Source organism: Hipposideros armiger, unplaced genomic scaffold (genome assembly GCF_001890085.2).
Source record: "Hipposideros armiger isolate ML-2016 unplaced genomic scaffold, ASM189008v1 scaffold_207, whole genome shotgun sequence".
NCBI classification, from domain to species: domain Eukaryota; kingdom Metazoa; phylum Chordata; class Mammalia; order Chiroptera; family Hipposideridae; genus Hipposideros; species Hipposideros armiger.
In genome coordinates, this window is record NW_017731557.1 from 1,405,500 (window position 1) to 1,433,136 (window position 27,637).

Below are 27,637 nucleotides of genomic sequence, written 5' to 3' on the forward strand. Positions count from 1 at the left end.
TTTCTTTCTTTCTTTCTTTCTTTCTTTCTTTCTTTCTTTCTTTCTTTCTTTCTTTCTTTCTTTTTTGCTTTTGAAAATAGAGGTCTTGCAAAAAATTTTTGAACTAAACCAGACTCTAACATAATACACTGAGTTCTAAAGTCTATAGAATTATTTGTAAACACTTAATACTTATTTTTCCTCACAGACGTTATTTCTCTTAGATTTTAGGAAATGAATGAAAATAAAATTATTTTAAAGTAGCTTTAACAAAGCTGATATGCATCTACAATGCTGAGGCAAACATTTAAGGGAAGGGAGTGCCTCCCTTGTTGCTGAAATTCCAATTCTCAGGATTCTCCTTGATCTTTTTTGGATTGAGGTTTTTCACATAATGCTAATATTCAAATATGCTTCCTCATACTTTATCATCTCAGTTTCCTACAGAGCAAAGAAAGAAAGGTAGATCTAAGAGTGGACCTCCTACTCAACACCCATTAGAATAGCTGTGGAGCTACTAGAATAAATGTGCAGCAGCTGGAACTCTCATACCCTACCAGTTGGAATGTCAACTGGGACAGCCACTTTAGAAAACAAGTTTCTTCAAAAGTTAAACCTACGTGTAACCCAGCCCTTCTCCCCCTAGGAGTTTACTCAAGGAAAATGAAAGCATGTGTTCCCACGCAGACTTAACACATGAGTGCGTATAGAAACTTTATTCCTAATAGCCAAAAATGAAACAGTCTAAATACTCATCAAAAGGTGGACGGGTAAACAAATTGTGGGACATTCATACAGTAGAATACTACTCAGCAGTAAAGGAGTGAGCTGTTGACACAACAATTTGGATGAATCTCAGAAACATTATGCTGACCAGAAACCGCCAAACTGAAAGGGGGCACAAGGAAAACTTTGGGGACAATGGAATTGCCTATGCCTTTCTTTTGTTAATGGTTGGACCAATGTATTCATTTAGTACATTTTATGTCAAAGATTCATAAACAATAGGCTAGAAATTGTCCCCATTTGGCACAATCTCGATTCAGAAGCCTGAAATGAGCAGACAGTTGGAGTTTAAGAATTCTTTTCACAGAATTTATACCTAAAAGCCTATTCTTTTTTGTTTTTTTCACTTTTTTTTTTACTTTATTGAGGAACATTGTGTTTTCCACAGGACCCATCAGCTCCAAGTCAAGTAGTTGTTTCAATCTAGTTTTGGAGGGTGCAGCTCACTGGCTCATGTGGGAATCGAACCAGCAACCCTGGTGTTGTGAGCCCATGCTGTAACCACCTGAACCAACCAGCCGCCCCTCTAAAAGCCTATTCTTAACTGAGGTTCTACTTTTAGAAATCTTGATATACTCAAGGTCAGTTAACTGGTGAATAAAACATTTGTTAGCATATTCAAACTTCGTTGGAGACACTTATTCCTCCATGCTGTTGTCTGTCTTAGTTGTGCATGATGGTTCCTTTACTGTATCTTTCATGGCAGTTATAAATCCAAGGCATTAGGTTAATAGGAATGGAGAGTTTTAAGGTCAGTCAGATTGGAAAAAGAGTTAAAAGAAAACATTACCAAGCTTTATGTTTGGCACCACAGAATGACAATCTTACAAAGATATTTCATCCGTTCCCTAGAAAATGACCTCATTTGCAATGACTTCAGAATCCAACAGTGGATCTCAACAGATATAAATCAATACAGAAATGCCTATACCTTAATAATGATTGTGATCACAAGAATGTCTCTACATTTATCGAAGCTCATTGAAATGCACTCTTAAAATTAAATGCATTTATTTACTGTATGTAAATTATACTTCAGTGAAGTTGGAAAAACCTACTAAAGAAAAAGTAATAACCCGCTTCAGTACTGATAGTCGCATCAGCTACATTTTATGTTTTAGGATCGGTATACAGAAATATTTTAAATCTGGGTGAATAGCACCATAACTTTTTACTTGGATAGAATGAAATTTCAAGGAGCTTATTTCTCTTTCATTGGCCCCATAAATGATACATAAGCAAGTTAACCGATTGATTGGATTCTATGAAGAACATTTAATTTGATGCCCCCATATTTTGAACCAGACTGCAAGGAGAATGAGAGAGACCACAGCAGTTTCCATATTTACTTCTCTTGGAGCTTCTCATATATTTTAGCAGCAGTCATAATTATTTGCAAGAGATGCCATCGTATGCCAAATTCTGAGAACACAAAGGAGGTTTTGTTCCTTCGCTTTCTTCAATGCTAATAATTTCAATCCTGCACAGACACCAGAAGAGGGACTCATGGAGTGTATTAGAAATAATGAGCTCTGACTAGGAGTAAATGTACTAAACAGCTCGCTGGAAAGATCTGCCTAGCATTCATGCAGTGAGGGGGGTCATTAATTGTCACACATGCTCGCAGTCAGAAGTCATTATTGGTTACGTAAACCATTTTTAGTGGCACATATGCTATAAATATATACATTTAAAAACCCAGGCAACATCAAACCTGTTTGCGACAGCTGCTGAGTCAGTGACTTCAACCAAGCTTTGATCTTGCTGAATCCCTTTGGGCCCAAAGCCCCTCTCTTCCTCCTCCTCCTCCAGTTTCCATCCTGCTGTCAAGACTCCAAGTAAATTCCCTTTGTTACATGAAGCCTTCTTTGACCTTTATGATATCTCTTCTCTCAATTCATGTGACACCTGAAATTGGTACTGTTCTTTTAACAAATAATTATATTTTTGGCAGCTCTTATGTTAAATTGTTTTGGACTTCTGTAACAATTTACTATTTCACGTGATTATTTTTATTAATACAAATTTTTTTTTGAACAATAATTTCTCTTCAGGGGCAGGGACCATGCCAAATACTTTTAAATTTTTCCTATAATGCATAATACAGGATCTTGTATAAATAGATACTCAAGATATTCTTAACAATACGTATTTAAAGGATATTTTTATTCTCTATCATCACCAAGAATATAGCCAAGTAAATTATTCTTTGTTACAGAATTTTGACTTTTCCTCTTCCAGTTTATTTCATTTGATGTTAAAATTTCAGTTTATATCTTGTTCAAAGTTAAAATCCTTTCAAAAGGTTTTATTTTTTAAAAACTCCGAAAGTTGAAAAGCTGCCATTCGTTTAGAATCTTGTGTTATGAGTGATGTAAAATAATGTACATTCATGTAATTTTTGTGCATAAAGGTAAGGAAAAATACCTGTTTACGGTATAGTTTTTTTAATCTTTTAAATTTTAAAAATTGATTTGTAGATATCAATGAATGCTTGGAAGATAACAGTGTTTGCCAGGGAGGAGACTGCATTAATACAGAGGGGTCCTATGATTGTACCTGTCCAGATGGCTTCCAGCTAAATGACAATAAAGGGTGTCAAGGTACTTCTCTCTTCTTCTTTAAGTTATAATTTACATGGCTCTTCAGTTCTTGATGCTTCCTGATGATGGTCTGTAGTTTTACCGCTTGCTTATATGTAAATGAGCTATGCCAATTTGTGTTGTTAAAATATCTTCCTTGGGTCTGCATCAAATATATACAGGTAGTTCTCCTCTGCACAGCACCTTGGTATTAACTGAACCACGTGTGTTTTAGAACTGTGTCCTCAGTTTGCATGCTGTGTGGGGACTGAGATCACAATTTGCTGTTTCTTCCATGAGCCAAACTTGGCACTTGATTCTACATGACCGCCACTCTACCTTTTTTATATCCGTCATAGGCATATTTTATTTTGTCCCATAGCTGATATTTATCTTTTTCTTTATCCCTATTTTTACCCAGTATTCAGGTTTTTCTCTTCTGAAAATATCCTCATTAATAATGTGACCAGAATTGTGAAAGACAGGATTTTATATTTTTTCAAAGCACTATCACATTTACTCTCCCAAACAACAGTACAGGAGACACAAGGGACTAATAAGAACACAACAGTAATTACAACAGCTTTAATCGAACACCTACTATGTGTTAAGTACTGTAGGTACCTCTTTAATTCTTACTGAATTTAAAAGGTAGATTTTTCTACAGCCATTTTGTGCATGAATAACTGAGTCTCAGAGAAGTTAATTAGCTTGCTCCTCCCTAATAAGCTGTAGGGCTTTGAACCCAGTATCTTTTTTTCACTGCTATTCCGTATATTGCCATGCCAGTTATTACTGAATTTACAGCCACAAGAAAGAAGACTGTGAGACTCAGTTATTTTCCCCAGGGCAACACATCGAATCATTGTTGATGCTGAGACTGAAAAATCAGATTGTGTAGATCCTGTGTCTCAACATTTTTAGCTATACCTGGCTGCCCCACTAGTTTTCCTTTATTTATTCGTCTTAGTAAAGCCATGCCCATTTTTTCTATGGAAAACACACACTGATAGTTATCTTGACGCATACTGATTTCTGATTCTTGCATAAATATTTTTTATTGTTCCTTTGACATTACGGAGCTCTGTAGTGTTTCCCAAAGTAACATATAAATAAAGGGTTGTTGAAGTTATTCTTTATCCACTACGACTGAACGTGTATGACTTTTTTATTCTGGATTGTCATAACATGTATCTCCTCTTCCATGTCCCAAATCACAGTATTCTTGAAAGGGAAGATGGCATTTACTCTTTAAGAAGTAGTAGTGGAATAATATTGTACTCTATATCCATATCATTATCCATACCCAGCTGTGTATCACTGAGATACAAAAAATGTGGGCCTTTGCCTCATGATCTTTTAAAATTAAAATCCCCTTACTGATCTCAAGATTTAAATACAGTACTGTGTACCTCATTTTGTGTCATATATTTGCCATCATGATTCTATAAGGTGAATTGAAGTTTTTCAGTATTTCCAGTGCAGAATTTAAAGGTACTTGGACTTAATGCAATAGAGAAGGAACATTTGAATTAGAAATTTATGTGAGAATATTTATTTTGGGACTTTTACATCTTAACAGAATGAACCTTGATTTATATAAAAATGTCAAGAAATGCTCCAAGAAAAACCAAACAAACAGACAATCTGAATCCTGCTTTTATTATAGACTTTTTGGCTTAAAAGCAGTATTGTCTGAGATCTCTTGTCACACTTTTTTTGACAGACTAGAGGTGAAACCAAGTCTTAGCATAAATTTGGATTTGATATTGCATATTTTACTATTCAACATCTAGAGTTAAATCACAAGGAACTAATTTAGTCACCTGACTCATTAATTGCACTGCCATCTTCTCTCAGTATGCTAAATTTGTTTGTGATAATATGTGACTGCTCTAACCATATGTTTTATTGACTATCATTATTAAGTTAACTTCATTGGTGATTGCTGTTTTCCAGAATAAATTAATATGGCTGCTTAAAATATTTTAAATCCAAATAAATAAAAAGTATTGCTGAAGCATGTTTTAATACTGTTTAAAGAATATCATCTATGACTCTGCTCTATCACCCACTGTCTTCTATCGAGGCTATTTATGATGTCATTTACTCACCTTGTTTTGAATCATCTTTGTTTTCTCTGCCTCTGGAGGAAACTTTGTGATCTTGCACTCCACTTAAAGTTAGTAGCCTGTTTCTGCCTAATCCCATGGTCATGTCAACATTCTGTAGACGGGTGTGGATTTCAGAGTTTGTTTTAATGCCAAAAATGTAATTGATAAAACAATGCAAATAACCATGGGACATGTTTGAATAGCAATGTGTGATAAGCATAAACTTTAAACCTTACCTAATAATATGAAGAAAGTTCCATATCAGTAAGGCATTTTCAAATGGAAGTGTGTTTAAGAGTCTCTTCCCCCAGCAAAATTAATGATGATATACAGACAGCATGGAAATTCCATAATCGTCTCTTCAGGAATGTGGCAGCCTACAGTTGAGATCCAGAACACACTTCAGTTTCACGTTTTGATCTACACATGCCAGATTGTGAATTTCTGTGGAATCTCGGACCCATGAAAGAAACCCAACTTAAATATAGTCTGGCTTTCAGCTGAGTTACTAGCAGCATAGTTCAGAAATGCCTCAATAAGAACAACCCAAATTGAATGCATATGTTTCTTTAGTTCCAGATATTCTTGTTGTTCTTTCTTAGTGGTTTCCTGGAAAAAAGTCTGGGAATTCATTTTCAGTTCCTGTCATCAAACTTTTTATACAATTATTTGTTAATCAGTGACTTCTCTTGAAGCAAGAACTTTATATACATTATTCCCTGTGAGAAGTTGAAAACCGGGCAGGCTTTAAATGGATCCGTTGAGTCACGGGATAAAATAAGGGGGTGGTCTCTGATAATCCCTAGGGTTTTGCACGATGGATGTGGACCTTGGCCTTGATCTCTAGACCAGTGGAACTTTTTGGCACCTTTTTGTTCAGGTAAAGGTAGCTCTAGTCAGCAGATTGGAAAGAAACAATAAACGAAAGGCCAAGAGAAAGGTCAAAGTTCAAAAGCGATTACCAACCTAAGATATTGTCAGTAGTTAGAGAACAAACATAGAAGATAATCTGAGGTTTTTATAAAAAGTGAACAATTTTTCAATGTGACATTATATTGAGAAATAGTTAAGCAGAAAATGATTCATTCCTCTTCCTTGAAATATTTTAAAATCAGTGACAATAACAAGAATGGAAGCATTTTTATGAAAATGAGTAATTCCTGCGTGGTTTCTTATTTGTTTCTTATTTTGATTTGGCAATGGATAGGCCAACTAGTCTGAATTCTATGGCAGATGGAAGGGTAAAGAGTTCAGGATAATACAGAGAGATGGATAAATCAGTGATATCGCCAGAATTCTTGTTGCACAATGAGATCAAGAAGGTAATAAAAAAAAAATTTTAAATAAGAGCCCCAGGTGATTCTGGAGGTAGAGATGGGGATGACTTCCTTGCAGAAGAGGATGTCAGGGTTGGCAGCTAAGCATGTTCTAGAGATCACTAGGAAGGGCTCATGGCTTTGCAGCGATTCATGCCAGTTTCTGCCTCCCCTGTTATATTGTGAGCTTCCTAATATCAGGGGCCTTATCTTTTTCAACCTTCCCATAGGAAGCATTCAGTAAATGTTTTTAATTGCATTAAAGATGGACTTGAGGATGTATCCAGGACCTCTTTAGTAAGAGATAAAGGAGGGTCTAGAAGACTTCAGGAAGATAGGAAAATGACCTCAGTAGGACTACTTTCCTTGATGGTGCAGAGGACCTGTGATAGTTTTTATGACCCCAATATTTTTTTCTTTTTCTGTTTGCTTTTGCTATTTCCTTTGGTTTTTGGGTTTGTTTGTTTGATTTTAGTATTTTTTTCTTTATTTTTGAACTTTTTTTTCTTTTTAACCCAAATTAACTAAGAAACCCTTTGTCAGTCAAGATTCCGTTAGTAGGGTATGAACATAACTGAAATTTTGTGGTGGACAAACATTCATAATGCACTAGTAATGTGCTGTGCTAGAAGCTGGGGACTCAGAGTTAAAATATACTGTTCTCCTCAAGAAGCCATCAATGTAGCAAGGGGCACAGATGAGTAAACCAATTAAAACACAGTGTGAATAGGCAGTTGTGTGTGTTAGTATGAACAAATGAACCATTCTCCAGGATTCGTAGTTTGTCATCTTGGGTACTCCTCATCAATGTAATTAGGACTGCTCTGAAAGAATATTATACTTACACCAAACACGTCATGCTTTGTCGCTGTTCAAGTATGTTGTGTCTCTGGCCATGGGGAACATAATCACTCTTCACAGGGGACAAGCGAGCCAAGTGTGCGATAGGCAACCCAAGTTGAACTACAGCATGATTTGCTTGCGAGTTGTACCAATAGAAACTACCATTTTTTGATCCTCAGTTGGGTGTTAGGTTCTGCAGTAAACAGTTGACCTTCATTCACCCATTTCATCATCACAAAGCTCTGCAAATAATCAGAACCTCCTGGTCTAAAAGGCCTTCTAGTTCTTGTATTTTCTTTCTTTTATCCATTTTCAGTGAAATATAGATTGGAGTCTGTTTCATTCATGTAGTCAGCAGACACTTGTGAAGTACTGTTTATGAACCAATCACTGTAAATAAGACATGCAAGCTGTGCCTTTATGAAGTTCATGTCCTAGGGTTCCACAGGTATATGACAAGGTCCATGAGCTATAACAGATTTGTGGGCATGGCATTGGAGAAGATAGGGGCAGACACAGCTTTCTCACTGATGAAGAGTATTGCACAGAGAAGTTGTTGATTCTATCAGACTCCTCAAGTCTCCAGTATTTCTAAAATAAGGGTAGCTTTGGGTTAAAACTATGAAATTGCTTTTTCTGGTAGGCCGAAAATGGTTGAACATTGGCTATTTCATATGATTCATCCTAAATAGTTTCTCTCTCAAGGCAATCCAACATGTCTTAGGGTTCAGTTTATGTACAACTGATGTAGCTGTGCCACCAACAGTAAGTTGGTGGCACATTTTGTAATCAATTTCTTTACTGTATGTACATTTGATATCATGGGAAAACAAACCAGATTTTTTTCAAGGATATGGCACTGTCTTTTCAATTCCAGACATTAATGAATGTGAACAGCCTGGACTCTGTGGTCCTCATGGAGAGTGTCTAAACACAGATGGTTCTTTTCACTGCGTCTGCGAACAGGGTTTCACAATCTCTGCAGATGGCCGTACTTGTCAAGGTAAGGTAAACCATAAGAGATTGTCGTTATTGCATGATAAGGCAGAGAGGAGATTGCTTTCTGTTTAAACAAGCAAAGACGCTAAGAGATAACTCACAACTGAAGGCCTCCAAGCATGTATGTGGGAAGCTGACTCCTCCCAAACTGTAGCTCAGAGTTGCTGGGGTTTACACATAGGATAACTTAAGGTTGTGATGGTGAAAATGCTCACGGATGATTTCACTACTAGCACTGAATTAATGAGTCAGAATGCGCAGGTGATGACCCAAAGGAAAACTGGCAGCTGCCTGGGTGTAACCTGAGACTGCGCCTGTTTTGGATTGTTTTTCATATAGATAGTCTCCATCATTCTGTTTATAAAAATAATGCCTTGCTTGATTTCTCAGCACCATTGTCAGCAGCGATTTTCCAGCGTTATTCCTCTAATATCCTTAGTTGTTAGCCCATCTGTTTTCTTACCTGTCAGTGTTTATTATTCCCTAAAAGCTAATTAAGATTACTGTTGGCTTCCTATTTGCAACCTCTGTATGTTTGCAAGGATACCACACTGCTTATATTCATAAGATTTATGTTCCTGATGGCATTAGAGTTTGATCTACTGAGGAGTAATTCATCTGATCCTTTGTAAAAGTAAACTGAGGAGATTCCCATAATCATCACTTTCAGAATCTAGGTGATAAAAACCCAGCTCTGTTTTAAAGAAGTAAATTGCGAAGGATCTGTTCTGGGCCTATGACAGTACCCAAATTCTTTGCTCTAAAAAATAGTGCAACAGGAAATATCTGCTCCCCTGCTCATACCACAGTGGAACCAGGCCGAGGAACAGAGACCAGGTTCATCTGAAACTAATTACTATATTGGGAGGAATAAACTGATCTTATAAAAAGCAGGAGATTGCTGAAATTGCTCTCCTGCTGAGCAGACAAAACATTGATGCCAGATTTGACTTCCAGTGAAAAAGAGATAGTGCAGGATGAGGTTTGAGCGAGCAGATTTTAGAGGGGTTTGGAAGCGATCAAAAGTTGGGAAATGGAGAAAAACATCATAAAAAGGTGGCCATGAGAGATTTACAAGAACTCCATATTTCCGTGGCTCGAGTTTTATGTTAATTTTATGCTCAGAGCTCTGAGGCTAGAGCTCTTCAGAAAGACACTGCATGAATGCATACATTCTTCTGGAGAGATCACAGCATCGAGTCACTGATGAAACCGATTTGCAAAATGCACATTTCCCCGCCTTCCAGAAAGACGCAGGTTGGCTTCTTCAGTTAGCTCTAAATCAGGGCTGGTAAGGGCTTCCTTCACTGAAAAACAGTCCAAGTTATAACTGCCAATGGTTGTGCCATGCAAAAACTATGTTAAAAAAAAAGTCACCTCAAGTGCTCGCTTGTCAAAACTACCATTCCAGAAGGATATACTAATATAAATATATTCACATTTATTGTTGTCTTTTGCATTTAGTAATTTTCCTTTAATTCTGTATCTTTTTTAATACAGATTTCTGTAACTTGAGAGTTATATATAATCACTAATTTAGCTGCAGTTCTAATTTTGTTAGGCATTTACTTGGTAATTTACTTGGTAACAACTTCAATTTAAAAATGAGTGTTTAGAAAACTAGTGCTTTGTGAATTACTGTACCTGACACTTGGTATTTTTTTTACTCCAAAAACTGGACAATTTTATAAGTAATAAAACAGGTAGTTTCGAATAGTTTGCTGATATACGGCAGTGTATCTAGAAATCTTTCTAATTGTTAGCCATGTTATTCTCTTTCTAGAATAAACTCTGCAAGGCTTTCATTTATTATGGGTTTAATCCAGTATGTTAAATTGGTCCAAATTTTCTTTCGTTGGACTGAAACTTGTGGCAGTAGGAGTGTGTCCTGATTCTACCCCTGGCTGTGGTGTAGAATAAAGCCAGCCCCCATGTGACTGGGATTTAGCTATGAAGCCTCTATGCATAACACAGTAGGTCCTCAAATACCGTCATTTTGTTATAACATTGATGAGATGCCATAGGAACACAACTCTTGTTTATATCAATTAGCCTACAGTAATATTCATTTCATTATACATCGTTTCACTTCGAGTTGTGCAACATATTGACGACATTAAGTGAGGACTTACTGTACTTGAATTAACATTGAGAAAGGGGCTGGAACTCTTACTTCATACTCATCCAACTTCTGAACTCCTGGTTAAAGCTACTGAAGCCATGTTGACACTAGGGCTGGCACAGCCTGCTCTAAGCAGGGCTAAATGAATCCCACCCAGCTGAGGGAAGGAGTGCCCTTCCATAATTTCCCATGGCTTGGAGAGTTGTCAGCTCTGGTCACAGTTACTGAACTACAGTGAAGAGGCAGACTCTGTCAACATACACTATCCCAAGTATCAAGTAGCACAGCAGATTCTGTAGAAATAAAAACAGCACCACTGGCTCCTGCCTTTCCGTTCTCTGTGTGGTGCTCAGGGAACACGTACCTGGAAGAGGAAGGAGAAACACCTTCCCCCACACGAGATAAAGAACAACAGTGTTATTTGAAGTTCAACTGGAGTGCAGTGGGAAGGAGGTGGTGGGTGAGCATCTATTTGATTAATTTATTCATTCACTCAACAAATATATACAGAATCCCTATCTTGTGCCCTCACTGTTACTGGTCTGAGGGCAAAACACACATTGTTCTTGTCCACATTCCAGGAAGGGAATTGGGGGTAAATAAGTAGTACATATAGAAAATTGTTTTTGTATTAAATAATATAACAGTTATACTTTATGGATATAAATAAGCACCATCTGAGGTCAGACACTTAAGTTTGTGAACTGGTTGCAATGATGTCGCTAACCTTTTTTGATATCAGAGGGATTATTCATTATGAATTTGTACCAACTGGACAAACAGTTAACCAAGTTTACTATTTGGAAGTGCTGAAAAGGCTGCGTGAAAAAGTTGGACCACCTGAACTTTTCACCAACAATTCATGGCTCTTGCATCATGGCATGGCACCAGCTCACATGGCGCTGTCTGTGAGGGCGTTTTTAGCCAGTAAACAAATAACTGTATTAGAACACCCTCTCTACTCACCTGATCTGGCCCCTAATATGACGACAGCTCTGATGGCCATTCCAGATAAAAGAGTTCCAGAATTGCTTTGAAGGGTGGACTAGGCGCTGGCGTCGGTGCATAGCTTCCCAAGGGGAGTACTTTAAAGGTGACCATAGTGATATTCAGCAGAGGGGTGCAGCACCTGTTCTAGGATGAATTCACGAACTTCATTATGTTCTTTTCCTCAAGTCCCACATGTGGATGTCAGAAAAGTGCAGGGAGCAGGACCCTTTTGATTGACTTTCTCCTTTATATGCTCTTTCCTTTCTTCTCATAACTGTGGTTCATTTTCGCCTGCCACCTTCTTGCATTCTGTGGCCAGAGCTTTTATCTTATGTAGAAAAGCAAAGGAAACTTTTTACTTCTTTCACTCAGCTCACTATTCTATGTCCAGATTTATCTTATCCATTTTTTTTTAAATCACAATCCTTTTGCTGTTTTATTTTTCTCATTTTTTATTGTGGAATTTTAATTCATATGAAAAATATCCTCTCATTTATACAGTGACTCAGGCTTTGGTTTCCTCATCAATAGTGAGTGAGAGAAGAACAGGGAAATTTGTGACAGTTAGATTCCTAAGTGTCACCACGTCTGTCCCCTGACGCCGGTGGAAACATATCCCCTGGTCTTTGACATTGCATCACTCTGTCCACGTGCCTCTGCATACGGCTCTCAGCCAGGGGCAGCTGTGCTCGTTGGGCCTCTAGGCTGAGTGGGAGTCTGTATCGCAACAAATGGAGTTGGGGGCATATCTCTCGACCTCAGTATGCTTTCCATCCTGTTGACACACTAGAATGGCCGTGCTGGTCTAGCAGGGACCTCTAAGGAGCCCAACAAATGCAAAGGGCATGCTAGTGGCTTACAATACCTAGTTAGTCATGGCTAATTAGGACTCCAGACCATGACCCAAATCATTCCCTAAAGCCCTGTCTTTTACAAAGCATCCTCATTCATTCATTCAGTTGACAAATATTTATTAAATGTCTGTATGCTGTCTGCCAGCCAGTACCTGTTCTAGGTACTGGGGCTATGTCAATGAACAAAAAAAGATCCCCCACTTTCTTGAAGGCAATAGACTAATAAGTAAACTACATAATATGTTAGAAAGGGATAAACCCTATGGGGGGGGAAGTAGAGCAGAGTGAGGGGGACCTACGGGCTGGAACAAGGATTGGGAAGCTGGTACAATACGACTGAGGGTGGCCAGAATGGGCCATTCTGCCTCACTAATGTGGGTTTATGAAAGAAACATTAAAATTTTGTGTCTGAGTAACAAATGAAGCCATGTTAAGTGCCTTCCTTTTTCAAACTGGTCGTCCATTGGGTTAAGAGATAATAGCTTGTCAATAAATAGACAAGAGGCATGAGATGGTCTGTGGAGGGCCTTTTTCCCATTGCCAACATGAATTCTGTTGTCCAGACAGGGAGTAAAAAAGGAGAGTACAACATCAAGAGCCAACCCTAATGTACACTGTGGACTCTGGGTGATGATGATGTGTCAGTGTAGCCTCATCAGTTGTAACAAATGTATTCTCTGCTTCTGGGAGTTGATAGTGGGGGAGCCTGAGGGAGTGTCAGGGGTTTCCAGGAACAGGAGGATTATGGGTCCTTTCTGTGGAGTTTTACTGTGAACCAAAAACTGCCCTTAAAAATAGTCTGTTTTTCAAAATCAGACATTTCTGGAATTAACCTATTTTTCATCAGAAAGGAAAAATCATAACCTTTAATTTTAATTCGGTGTCCTACCCCTATATTTTCCTCTCCTGAATGTTGTTGTTTACTTCTCACTTTTCAAAATAATACCACAGAGGACTATGTGATCAGAAGCTTCTCTCTTTCAAAACCATCTTTCTCTTCTTTCAAACCCATTCTAATATTGATTCAAAAACTGAGAACTCGAGGACTTGAAAGGGAGTTCTTGTCATGTCTAGCCTGAACTCAGAATCCCAAGGAATCCAATTAAGTCCTGTTGTTAAACAGCTATAGAGACCCTAATCCCATAACCTTTTTAGATATCTGCTATACACTGCTTCTTACCTCATTCATTTGAACGGGAAAACATAACAAATGGAAGAGGTCAGGATAGCTAGCTTGAAGTTTACCGAAAACAGTGATCTCAGAAAGACTAAAAGAAGTTGGGTTCAAACACTTAGGCCAATTTTGTGTTCATTGGAAACCAGAAAACACAGTGAAGGCAACTTTTGCCAAATCAAAGAAATAAAAACGAATTGGGAGCAAGCGTGGTTTTGTTTTCAGACTTTTAGGTATATTTTCTACGAACAGCGCAGAAAGTATAAAATTGTTGTTGACAGCGTTCCAGCACAACTGGTGGTTTTGTGGCATGGAGATAGAACTTTATATCTATCACCAAAGAGAAAATATTTTTGAAAAGAATTTCGCCAAGTAGGACATTGAAGTACCCTGACACAATAAAGTATTACATCTGGCTGCTTGGCCCAGAGATTTTTACGTTTCTAAGTAGTTTTGGGGCCGGAAACGGAAAAAAAATCTAGTAAAAGAATACAACCTGAGTATTTCTTACTTTTCTAAAGAAAGGGAGTTTGGGTTAACAATAGACTCTTTTTCTCTCCCACATGTAAAAAGAAAAGGGATCATACAACAACATTCCAGGTAAGGATGTGAAGTTCAGTGGCTTCCCGCTATAAAGGCTACTGTTCTTCATGCTCACTTCTCCTGCAAATGTACTTCTGCAGAAGTGAGTGAAAATGGATGTTTAAATCATTAGGGAGAAAGCTGAGGAAATTTTGCTGGAAGAAGCTGCTTTTGGACCTGGAACACATATTTTCCATGCGTTGCTTGGTTGTCTTCTGTATAGCAACATTTTTATAAGGAAATTCATAATAGTAGCAAAAAAAATTCAAGAGCTCTTCCTAAGCCCTTTATCACCACTGACCTCTTAAAACCCCAGAGCTATAGAAAATCATCTGTTTGTAGAGGAAGAAGTAAACACTTTCCTTGCAGCCAAAAAGACAGACATGAAACTTCCAGAAAGTGAAGCTTGTGAATAGGCGAGCTACCCCTCACACCTCCTAGTGCCACCCAGCTCAGGTGTGGGGCCCCTGGTTTTCTGCATCTCTTTCGGTGAGTCTTTTGATGTCAGCAACCTGAGTTCTTGATGAAGGTTGTATTTCAGAACCAGTTACTGGTGAGGCATCTTACTGATACAATATTATGTGGTTGCTTTGGATTCCCACTGTGAGTGGCCTGGAGATATTTCCTATGTCTGATTTTATGACTTCATGAAAATAATAGCTAATAATAACCAGCATTCATTAAGTTCTTGTAATGAGCCAGATACTATGTGAAGTGCATTGTACCCACTTCCTCATTTAATCTTTACAACAGATCTATAGGTAGATCAGTATTCATTGGTATGCTTTGGGCTGCAGTAAACAGCTTAAAAGAAGGAAATTTATTATACTAATAAGAAGTGCAGAGATTGTCACCTCTCATCTACTAGAGGCCTTTATTCAAATGTCACTTTCTCAGTGAACTCTTTCCCGACCACCCTTTCTTACATTCACTCAACCCCTAACACTTCCTGTTCCCCTCCTTTGCTTTTTTTTTTTTTTTTTTTTTTAACCACCTTGTTCTGCTTCTTTGTCCTGGGTATTGTTTAGTGTCAGACCCCACTGCTAGACTCTAAGGCTGATGAGACAGGAATCTTGATCTGTTTTGTTCACAGCGATATGCCATTGAGAATAATTAGGGTACAATAAATATTTGGTGAATGCATGAAGGGATGGAGAGATGGTCTGTAACTCATCCTGGACTATCAGGAAACAGACATAATAAGATTACTCCAAATCGAGGGTGTTGTGCACTTCTGTGAGGCCCTACCTGTTTTTTGAAGACTTAATTCTCTAAAGCACAACCTGCCTAATATTGGCTTCAGCAGTGGTTAAGAAATTAGGCTGTGCAGTACAAGTACGTGGGCTGGAATCTTTTTTTTTTCTTTAGCTTCAGATTACTTTCGTTCTTCTAAGGTGTGTGAACTTGGGTGAGTTACTAAACCTCTCGCCTCAGGTCCCATGTGCGTAATGAAGATAATAATAGTACCTACATGGAGTTGTTGTGGGAGTGAAATATGTTGATGTGTGTTGGCAAATATTATCTTAGAATGGAGCCTGGCCCATAGAATATGCTCAATGAATATGAATTATAGTTAGTGTTTTAGCATTTCTGAACACTGGTACCCTCGTTATTGCCATTTCTTCCCATAATATTTGGCACCTCATGGAAGAAAGCATTTAACATCTGTTTGTTTTTATTTGATCAATGCTTTCAAAATATACCACTCTCAGTGACATTACATAAGTATTTGTGAATTAAAATTGTCTAGTAGTTCTAAGTCCAGGTTTGGATATAAATGAATTGTTATATTCTATCTACTTTGAAGCCCCAGGTTATTTAAAATCATGTAGAATACAGTAACTCATTTATACATAATTTGCTTTAATTCCTCACCCTTTGTTTTTCCTAAGAGTTCTGTATGACTAACCTTCCCCATTCACCCCTAAGAATTTCAAGTTTTAAAATGTTTCATGTATCAGTTGCCCGTAAACTGATGGCTAATGCTGATGTTTGTTTGCATTTAAGCACTGGCGTTGTTATTTCTAGAGGTACACTGTATTTCCTGTGGTTTCAAAACTGCTCTTTCTTGGCCTCCTATTTGAATATAGAAAGAGAAAAATTAGAATAGTGAAAAAAAAATCGGAATTTTTTTGGCAGCTTTTATATTGCCTCTGGGGCATGAGTGTCAAAAAGATGAATCTGAGGCTTGATATGTTTGGCCTGTGCTTAGGGCTCTCTCCCAGTCCTCATTGGCAGCGCCTCTTAGTGTAAAAAGAAAAGACTATATGAAAAGAGAAAGTGTACATACAGTGTGTCTCTAAAGTTAGAATAAGATGTTTACTTTTTAGCAAGGCTCAGAGGTAAAAATATAAAACCATCCAAGTAATGCAAAGATAATCCAAGGAGTTATAATGAAATATGTTAAGAGAAAGTAGTAGAGCATTTTAAAAAGCATACACAGTGTAAACACACAAAATATGTACTTCACACCTACTGTCTTTTGCAAATAGTCATTGTGGTAGGAGAAATATGCAATTAAAATTCAAGCTATTTTTCCATAAGTATCTAAACAACTTTTTCTGAGTGTCATGGAATTTATTCATACTGGAGAATTTATTTAAGGACTCTACTTTTTGTGACAGTCCGTTATATAATAGTAAATTAGGGTTATTCTTTACGTTCAGGAGCAGTCAAATGTTTTGTAAGCTTTCTTCTCCTTTCTTCCCTTTAAATTTCTAGAAATTTTCATTTTCTGTAGCCAATTCAAATCCTTCTCATTCACTTTTCCAGTATTTATATAATATTCTGTCAGTCTGTACTGGGACGAAATAGGAAGAAAATGGCTTTATAAATTCAGACATATACTTGGATTTTCCTTTTTTCAAAAGAAATATAGATGACTTAATGTGTTTACAGGTTTTGCTTTTGAGAAAAGAGAAAGGGTTTTGTTTCTCATTAAAAGTCTACTACTTTTCCACTTAATTCAGATTTTTCCCTGTAGATGCCCCAGGTATTCGGTTTTTTATTTTAACCCATAATATCGAGGTTGTATTGTAAATGAACAAACATCTGGCACACGCAATGGCTTCCTCACGCGGCTCCTCTCAGCACCTCCTGCCCTGTGTCCTCTTTCTCTGAGTGGGGAGATGTGTGTCCTGTGCAAACTGCAGGTCGTGAACCTGTTTAGTGACACAAATGCCCATTTCAGTTGCAGAACCTGAGCTTTTGTGAGCTCTGTCTGAGTGAGGAAAACTGAGACAGAGCACTTTCCCCATTTTCTCACTCTTTCACTGCACACGCTTATTAATACAGTTTGAGAGGGAAACGCCAAAATACTCCTGGAGTTTTTTGGTTTTTTTTTAAAGCAGTTAACCTAAAAGGATTTTGTTCATGAGGAATTTCATCCTTGACCTTATTTTGGATGATAAAGACAGAACCTTCTGTACCCTTACCCCACTTCCTGGTCTTCAAAAGCCTAATGGAAATGAGAACTAAAGACATGATTTCAATACTTGAAAAATTTCTGAGGACATTATGGGTATTCAAAAAACAAGTACAAAATTTAAAAACTCGATTTCATATTTTACCCTCACATAAAAGAACATACACAAGGTGTGTTTACTTTTCAACTTAGGAAAAGGCATGCAGGAGTGGGGAAAGAGACAGGAATTGGGAACCCCATCCCAGCAGTTCAGGTGGACTCTGGGGAGGGAGCCGGAGGCCTGGGGAGCTGGGTTAATCCAGACCTGGTTCTCATCATCAATGCTTAACAATCAAATATGACCTGCCCTTGGAACATTAAACGCCGTTTTTTCCCTTATCTGTTTAATTTTTCATTTAACAGAATATCTGAATTGAATGTTCAGAAGATTTTCCTTTTGGGCAATGTGTCCAGTGTTTGAAACAAATATAGCTTTGTATGCAAAACAAACGAAGAACAAAAACCCAAAAAGCAAAATAAAAACAAAAAAACTTGGTTAGATTAAAAGGCCTTTAATGTTTTTGTTTTGGACCTTTCGATTTTTTTGTTTGCTTGTTTGTTTTTAATTGCAGTTGCAATTATTGAGAATTGTTATGGCTTCCTAACTTAAAATACGCATGGACTACTCATTATTAATAATTAGCAGCATTTCTCTTAAATAATTGTTATCCTTTCAAGCAAAACACTTTATTTTAAAGTAAAACATCCTATGTTTTCTTAATTGTCAATCAGAAGCAATATTTAAATGTTGTAAGTTCTTCAACATATTTCACAATTCTGATGAATATCTATTCTACTTTCATTTGTATGACTTTATATTACTTTGTTTATTACTGTTAGAATGCAGTATATACTTGCACATACACTCAAATAAAATAATTTTTTTACTTTTAATATCTTCAAATAGTTGATTCTGATTTTACGAGTAATATATACACTATAGAAAATTTAGAAAATGCTGAGAAGTACAAAGAAAAAAATAATTTTTCCACCAACCAGTTAATATTTGTCCTATGTCATTTTTTTGTAGTTTTCAGTATTTAAGTGTTAAAGTAAAATCATATAGTATTTATCATTTGTTTTTTACTTAGTTTTATATTATTTGTATTTTTCTGATATTTAAATTCTTTTGAAAATGAAGTTTTAATGACCACATTATTCTATCACATGATTGTACCATATATTTTTAAATATGTCCTCCTGATTATGGAGATACAGACTGTGTACTTCATTGTTATATTGTTATTTCTGTGTAACACTATGAATAGACTTGTTCATAAACATTTATTTTCATGAATGATCCTGTCCCTAGACTAGATTCTAAGACACTGAATGCGAGATCAAAGAATAATAGCAAGGAAATCACAGGACCTCCTTGCTTTCCAGAAATGTTCTACCAGTTTTTGCTTTCACCAGCACCCAAGGAGACTTCCTGTTTCCTAACACCGTCTCCAAAAAGAAACTCATGTTCATATTTTTCTGTTAATTTGATCAGGAGAAAATAATATCTCATTTTAATTAACATTTACTATTAGTGAGGTTAAATTCTTTTATGTTTGTCTCCTGTGACATGAGTTTGCCTTTCAGTGGTGGAGGTTTAGTGTTTTCTAACTGATTTATGTGTATTAAGGATAATCATCATTTATTAATATTTTACAAATAGTCCCCATTCTTTAATGTGCTTCTTAATTTTATAATGCTATTATTTTTTCCATTGCTCTATATTTTGCCATTTTCCCTCTTCTATTGTGATCAGTTGTGTACTTATCTGTTTTTCTTACTGCATTTTACCTTTCTAGTATTTTTATATTTAACTCTTTATACATCTGGGGTATAGAAATGAATGTTTTCTTGCCCATTATTTTATTCTTTTTACTCTAGAAGAGCTTTTCAGATGTATTTGCCTTTGAAATTTTCAAATAGAATTCCTACATTGAAAATTCTACTTTTTAAACTATCTCCATTGCAGTTTTAATTTGACTGCTGCTTTTAGATAGGATGGGGAATGGCTAATTCACCAGTTTTTGTAGTCCAGCCCCATTGTTTCTGTCGTGCTTTCTCCCATGCTATTGCTGTGAGTGCTCAGCCTTGGGTTTTGGTGACAATGTGATGTGCCATCTTTTTAGGGTCTTCCTAAGTGTTTAAGGAGGGGGAGGAAGCGGCTGTGTGAGTAGATTCATTTGTCAAACACAAGGCTGGGTCAGAAAAAATTCCAAGAGGCTCCACCTGAGCCTTGAAGAGCTTGGAGGGCAGAGAAATGTTACCTATGTGAAAACAGTGACGTAGGAGCTGCCAGAAGCAAAGATTTGTAGACATGAAATATTGCATAGGTTTAGGGACCCTTGACGTAGGTTAGTTTCAGTTGAATGAACACATTAGAGGGGAAAAGTGATATATGAGTATAAGATGTAGCTAAAGAGATGGGCAATGGTTGGATTGTGGAAGCCTTGCTTGCTTTTGTATTAAACAAGTATTATGTTTAATGTTGCCATTGCACACCTATTATGTGCCAGACTTTGCTCCCAGCTATGGACATACCTTGGTGAGCAAAACAGACAAGTACTAAATACACAGATATGCTATCCACAAAGCATGTGACCACCAACTATTATAGCTGCTGTGAAGAATAAGAGTCAGTAATGAGAAGGAGGAAGGAAAGCTAACTTATTTTATCGGAAGGATCTCTTAAATGGCATTTGAGCTGAGCTCTGAAGAATGAGTTGCCGATGGAACCCTGGGGCAGGGATGGCCGGTGGGGTAGAGCATTCCCAGGTGGAGCTGTAGGGAGGGCAGAGGCTGGAGGCAGGATGTACGAGGTACATTCAGAGAAGTGGAAAGGCCAAGCCTTATGCCTAGAGGGAAGGAGGCACAGTGAGGGATGGGCTGGAGAGTGGGGACAGAATATGCAGAGCCTCACAGGAAACATCAAGAGTTTGGATATTATCCTAAGAGTAACTGAAAGACTAGCCGGTTTTTAAGCAGGACAGTGACATACAAAATTTCATCATTTCTGAGATGCATATGTTTTCACACTTTTATTGAGATGCTTTTTACAGTTGTGATTTTTTTAAACTGCGAAATAGTTTAATTTGCAGAGGTTTCCCCCCCCCCTTTTCTTAGTGGTACATAAAATAATTGTGTTCTTTTTTAATATGTGGGCTCCTTAGATTTGATTTAGCTCAACAACCTAATTTATATTTTGAAAGTGTGTATTACCCAGGACACTGTTTGGAAGTGGGATTAGAGGGGCAAGACAAAAGTGAAGGTGTCTTATAGGATGTTGTAGGGCACGCATCCTGGTAGCTCAGGCTAGAGTAGCGGCAGTGTGATGGAGAGACATGAATGACTCAGGAAGCGTTTTGGAGATAGAATCTGGTATTCGATTAGAACGTAGTATTGGATTGGATATAGGGCAATGAAGGAGAAGGGATACTGAGCATGGATCCCTGGTCCTGGATTTAGCAAGTAGACATTGGGGATACTGTGTGCTGAATGGTGAAAAATGTTTTTAAAGATCAAGAGTATGATTTGGGTGCATTAAATGTCAGCTGTCTATGAAATATTTATGTAGGTGTGTCCGGTAGGCAGTTGGATCAAATTGGATCTATTGCTTGGAAGAGAAGTCTAGGCTGGAGCTATAAACTGGGATTTGTCAGATTTAGATGGCATTTGAAGCTGTTAGAATGGATGAGGCCACTAAGAGATATCATGTAATAATAAGAAAAAGAGGGCCTAGGATTAGATATGCTGCCAAACTTCGACATCTAAAGGTCAAGGAAAAGAGATAGATGGTGTGGGAGTGGCCAAAGGATTAAGAGGACACCCAGGAGCATGTAGGACTGTAGAGCCCAGGGGCAGAGGGACAAGTGAGAAAAGCAAATACCTTGAGAAGCCATGTGTGGATGAGCGACGCGACATGGGGCATGTGGAAAGGGCCTTGATAATCCATGGAGAAAAATGGCAGAGGTTGACGGGAAGAACTTTTTGATTGCACTATTTCACATGGTAAATCATTCTCTTGTCACGGAAGACAGATTTGGAGTGGCAGTGAGTTGCTGGAAGCACAATACCCAGATGAAAGGCCATTACAGGAATTCAGGTGAGAGAGGTGAGGCTCTAAGTAAGGATGGAGAGGAGGCGAGAATTTGGAGATAGGACCAAGCAATGTCATCAGAAGCACTTGCTGACTGGGTATGGGAGGTAATCGAGGATGTCTCATGTGTTTGGATCAGATAACAGGGATGATGTTTGTGATATTAGGGTGATTTTCATTAGGAGGTGTGTAACTATGACTGGGGAATATACATTGTCGAGATGTGGGTTAATTAAATCAGAGCAAAATTTTGGTTCAGTTTCTCTAGAACTTCTAGCTGTTTCCAGAAATCAAACGGGAGGCTCTTCTAAGTGATTTTTTACAGAATAATTTAAGTAAATCTTTTTTAAAGTAGTGAGTTTCAAGGCTGGGGGAAAAACATCTCTCATTGGCCAGTCTTGTTTTCTAGAATTTATGTGCTAGAAAGTTGGACTTGAACTTTTTTCCCCCTGTTATTTCTTATTGCTTATCTTAGGCTGCTAGCTTTTCAAAACATACTTGTGACAATTGAGGTTCCCAGGTTCTTCCCACCCTTCTCTGTCAGACGCAGCATGGCAGTCAAACTCTGCACAAGGACGTCGTCTTCTGCTGTTTTCTGGCTCATCCGCATTTCACAGAACTAAGTTATTTTCCATAACACATGAGGCCCGTATTCCTCAGCCTTGTCGATGTTGCCAGACCTCGGTGGACTTTTTTTTTAAACTCTCTTTCCATATCCTATTGTATTGTCTGGACCATCTCCAAATCCAGTTTTTAATTTCCTATTGGCTAAATTTTATTTTATTTTTTTCTTCAGGCTTTGCGCTCATCTTCCGTTTAATCCTGGCATCCCTCCTATGCTGTGTGAGAGAACTTAATCTCTTTTGGGCCAGCAGCCATGCCATTTTAAAATTCCTTTGGGCAGCTATTCAGCTGCGTTAACATCGTTCAATCCCACTTGTTGGCTGGGATTTACTGTCTCCTGGTCTGCTTCCGTTCCTTTCAGTAAGGAGTATGAGGGCTGCATTTTTTCCTGAAGCAGGAACCCTACATCCCTTCCAGTGCGAGCCCCTTTCCTTTGGCTCTATTTTCTTAAGATTCTGGCACCAAATATTTAACCAGTTCCAGTTGGTCAGGAAGCTCTGGGCTGAAGTAGTGGGTCATTTCCTTTTTATGAAGAAATCCAGAGAACACCAAAGCTAGACATGGTTCTGAGACCTCCTGCGGCTTACACACCCTCGGTGCCCGATGGGCTTTTCTTCCAAGGGTCTCCTAGAAAAATAGCACCTTGGGGACTACAGTAACTCAGTTGTTTAAATTTCAAGTATGATGATACTTGATGATGAGGCCTTGTTTAAAGACAAGACGAAGGTACTTGATTAAACTGCAAGTCAGTAAATGAGAGTATACATTCTGGCTTCCATCTTTGTAGGGAACAAACTCCAGTGTGTATGTTGGGCTCACGGTTTGGTTAGTTCTGTTCGTCCTCTCGAACGGACCTTTTGTAACCATCACCATGAGGGGGAGGCAAGAGAAAGTGATACACAGAGCCACAAACTTAGATTCCGAAGATTGTTCCTTCACTAGACTCTGTTCCTTTGCCAGCTCTACCATTAACTGGTTGCGTAACCTTGAGGCAAGTTACTTCCCCTCTCTAGGCCTCAGTTTTCTGGTTCTTAAAATGAAGGGGTTGTACTGAATAATCTTCAAAGTCCTTTCATGTTGAGATGAGCCATATCGTTTATCTAAACATGTTTTGATAACAGGAAGGCTTTTTCTCCTGAACCATGCAAAAACTGTGGCGATTCTCCTGTGAATGATCCATTACCAAAAATAGGACTCCATTCCCATCATCCACCTCTCTAGAGTTCCCTGGCAACAGAAGGAAGGCTCATCAGTGAGCTGCTTCCTGCAACAGGTAGATATGTCTTGCTTAGAATAAGGAAACTCAACAAAAATAGGACATGTTAAGAAAATGCAAAAAAGCTCTTTTTTCTTAAACAAAAACTGAGGAGTGTGTCTGAAAGAAAACCAAATCATTTAACTGAAAAAATGTATACAAATACTCCCTCCTCCCCATACACATACTTTTCTGTATGTAATACAGAAAATCTAATGGAATCGTTGAGATTTTGTTCTGAATTTCATTTTTGAGGTCTTTGAACACAGTTGTAATGTTTTGATGAGTAAACAAGGTTTTCCTGACCCTAGCCCCTTTTAGAAAACTATGCCTCCTTTCTATACTTTTACCTTATTTCAGAGTTTACTTTACTTAAACCAAATGCCTGGCCTTCAACCTTTATTTGAGAATTGAGGGTATATGCTTGGAGTTCCGCTCTTATAATGGAGAATCCCTGATGAAAATCAGTAGGTCTTGAAAAACTTTTGGTCCATTGAGAAAATGTTCTAAGTAAAAAGCATATGGATAAGGAAAATTGACCTACCAAATAGGTCAGTGATTAAGACCCTCAACGTGTGAGTCTGTCGGTCCTTGACAAATAGCTACTTTTAAAATGAGCCACTGGTAGTTCTAGATGCCCAGGACTATGCTTTATTTCTCTTTCTGACATTTACATAATCTTGTTGTTGGAGAATTCACATGTATGATCCACTATCCTTGGTCAGTGCAATTCTTTATTGAACTCATTTCCATTGAAACAGTAATATTTATATCTGCGTTGTTCAGTAAAATATTAATAGCAAAAGCTAGCATGAAAAATCAACAATTCTTTCCAATAGTGTACCTAATTCATCTGGGTTGCCAACTGAGAGATATCTGGACAGTCCTTCCTTCATCACTCATTTGGTGGACAGTATGAGTGGTGGTGATAACTTGGCTCTTACAAATGCCTACGCAAATCTGCCTTAGTAATGTAATAGACTCACCCTTCATTAAGTGAAAACAAAACCTGTGATATTTGAATTATTCAAAATTTAGTTTTATCTTCAAAATTCAACTTCAGCAAAAGGAGGATGGCTTTCACGTGTCCCTTTATGAAGCTTGCATCTTGGTAGGGCTTCTATTCTTATATAATAATAAATATTCTCAATACTTAGCTTTATTTTAAAGAGTTAATTTTTTTTTTTTACAGTGAAAAATTTTTCATGTTTAGAATTAACCAGCTGGACTCAGTTTAGATGATCCCAATTTTGTTGGCAACATCCAGCGTCATAGTCAGGAGCCAGTGGAACATATGCCTTCTCCCCGTCAGGCCTGATCAGGGTGTTGACCTTGGCCACATCAATGGCATAGGGCTTCTTCCCAGCCTGCTGGATCTGGTGGCTTGTTGGCCTTGCCATCACAGTGAACACACGTGTACCGTTGTCTTCCATCTTCTTCATAGCCAACTCGGTAGTTAGGGGAACTTGATGATGGCACAGTGGTCAAGCTTGTTTCTCCAGGAGGCGCTCCAAGGATACTTAGGCTGCCTTCGGAGCCTCAGTGTCTTGGGCCCTCCGAAGGTGGGTGATGCGCGGATCTTCTTTTTTCTGTGGCTGTGGATGCCATTCAGCACTGCTTTCTTTCCTTTGCTTTGGTTTCAGCTTTGGGAGGGGAGGGGCTTCCTTCATTGTTTTTGGGCTCATCTTCATGGAAAGCTATAGAGTTAATCTTAATTATAGCAGCTCTTATAAACCTCTTTATAGACAGAACTAACAATGGAAAAACATCTTAGAAAACTCACATCATCAAAGAAAATTCTAGTGAAATAAGAATTTTCTATACAGATTAGTCAGAGAAGTAAAACAAATGTTGTCTTCTTATTAAGCTATTACCTCACTCACTGTTGAAAACATGAAACTGATGAGAGTTACAGTATATCATTTTCATAAAATATTAGTTGTGGAAGAGCTAATCTCCAGCAGGCATGCCACGTTATTTTTTCCTATTCATTCAAATCCAAAATATTGCTCATCTAAACTTTCTTTGTTAATCGCTGTTACAGTAAGTCTGAGACTGCAAGATTCCCAGTAATTCTTAACCATCTCAGGACTTGTTCACCTTAAGGTCAGTTATTCAGCTCTGGCAATCATTAACAAGAAATCCTCATCTGCTATAACTGCATGAATTAATAACAAGGAAACCAAGAGATTTTACTTCAAGAATTTGGACTGGCAAGCCACCAGATTTATAGCATCGCTCCTTCTTTGCTCTCCGCCATCCCATTTTAGTAGGGAAAGAAGTTGCTGATGAGGTTCCGTCGAAGGTTCCCCACCCCAAAAAGCAGCCCTGACAAGCATAGCGATGGAACAAAATGCTCTGGAAGCAGAGAGGAGGGGCCCTGAAATCTGCTCTTGGAGTAGCTACAGAAGGTGCCACACAGGAAGTGTCCCTTGGCCTGACTCCTGAAAAGCCAGGAGTTTCTGAGCAAAGCACATGGAGGGGAGGATTTGTAGTGGAGGAAGGGGTGTGCGCCAAGTCAGTGCGAAGTTAAAGACCATGGGGTTTTCGGAGAACTTAGTATACTGATAGGGCTGGAGCATTGACTGGGAAGGAGGTTGGCTAAGAACTGTGGCCAGATTTGCAGCCAGGAGTCAGACAATGATGGAAGCTCTGTGCCCTGCTCAGGAGAGTGGTTGGTATCCTCTAGCCAAGATGAGATACTGAACATTCTGAGCAAGGGAACCTCACTGACAGGTTTGCAGTTTGGTGGGGAAAGGATTAGCAGGAGGGAAACAAGACTGGAGATAAGGAAACCAATTAGGAGTATGAAGAGTATCAGGAGAGAGAGAGAAATGGCTATGACCAGGGAGGGACCGGAGTAGGGGCCAGAAAGGATGACACTTAGATTTCTGACTTGGGTGACCAATTGGATTCTCTGATGAAAGGAATATGGGAGAAATAGAGGAGACCTTCGGAGGGGAGTGATAATAAGTTCATAGATTATGAACCTCTCCAATAGGTATTAGATAAATGGTTCTAAAGAACAGAGGTCAGCCCTTGAGGGACTGGGAAATCATCAGTATAAAAGTGATCGTGGAAGGATTTCTGAGTTTCTTTCCAGCCCTTCGATCTTGTTCAGTGAATAACGTAATGTCGTTGACAAATGCCCCTTTCAGAAAGTCTAAAATTAGCAGGGGCCTGGTTGAGTGATTTGATGACACTGTGCAGTTCCTGCTCTCATGGTTGTGATCAGTAAATAAGTTGTAATCCCAGCCTTATGCTGACATTGAAAATCTAGCAGAACAGATTTATGGGGAGACTTCTGTGGGTTCAATGCTTCAAGGGGATTCATTTTTTTTTTTTTAGATGTAAAACAATTTCATTGAGCTTTCCGTTCAAGTTGGGGAGATAAGATGTAGAGGCAAAAAAGGGAGGCTAAGAGGCGAGAGATTTGTCACTAAGGTCAGGAAGTGCAGTTTGGTAGGAAGATAGTAATTTCAGTTTTAGGCTTGATAAGTTTGATGTTGTGGCAGAAGATCAAATGGAAATGATTTAGAATGGGAAGGGTTGTGCCTGGAGAGGAAGATTTGGGATTTATTCCAAGGACCGTGGTATTAGAAGTCTGGAGAGTGTGGAAAGGGTGGAGAGGGGTGTACTGAGGACACAGCAGATCCCAGGGAAGGACTGGCAGACGCCACTGTCAGTCTGTGACAGGGAAGGGCTAGCCAAAGTGGCTATAGGTAGAATGAGAATAATGTTCTGTCATGGGTCATGAAAAGAGACAGTTCAAGGAGGGCATGTTGACCAGACATCGAGGTTAAGAGACAGTCTCTGAACTTATGGTTGATAGTGTCTGTGTTAGGAACTCTAGGAAGGGAA

At 38.3% G+C, this 27,637-nt stretch overlaps 1 protein-coding gene across 1 annotated transcript in view; it reads left to right on the forward strand.

Annotated features, from left to right (window-relative positions):
- LTBP1 (latent transforming growth factor beta binding protein 1) overlaps positions 1–27,637 on the forward strand; it is a 371,909-nt gene that overhangs the window by 296,007 nt on the left and 48,265 nt on the right. Inside the window, exons 21-22 of the mRNA XM_019653802.1 lie at positions 3,246–3,368; positions 8,498–8,623. Of these exons, the coding sequence (XP_019509347.1) occupies positions 3,246–3,368; positions 8,498–8,623 (249 nt within the window). The remainder of the gene's footprint in view (positions 1–3,245; positions 3,369–8,497; positions 8,624–27,637) is intronic.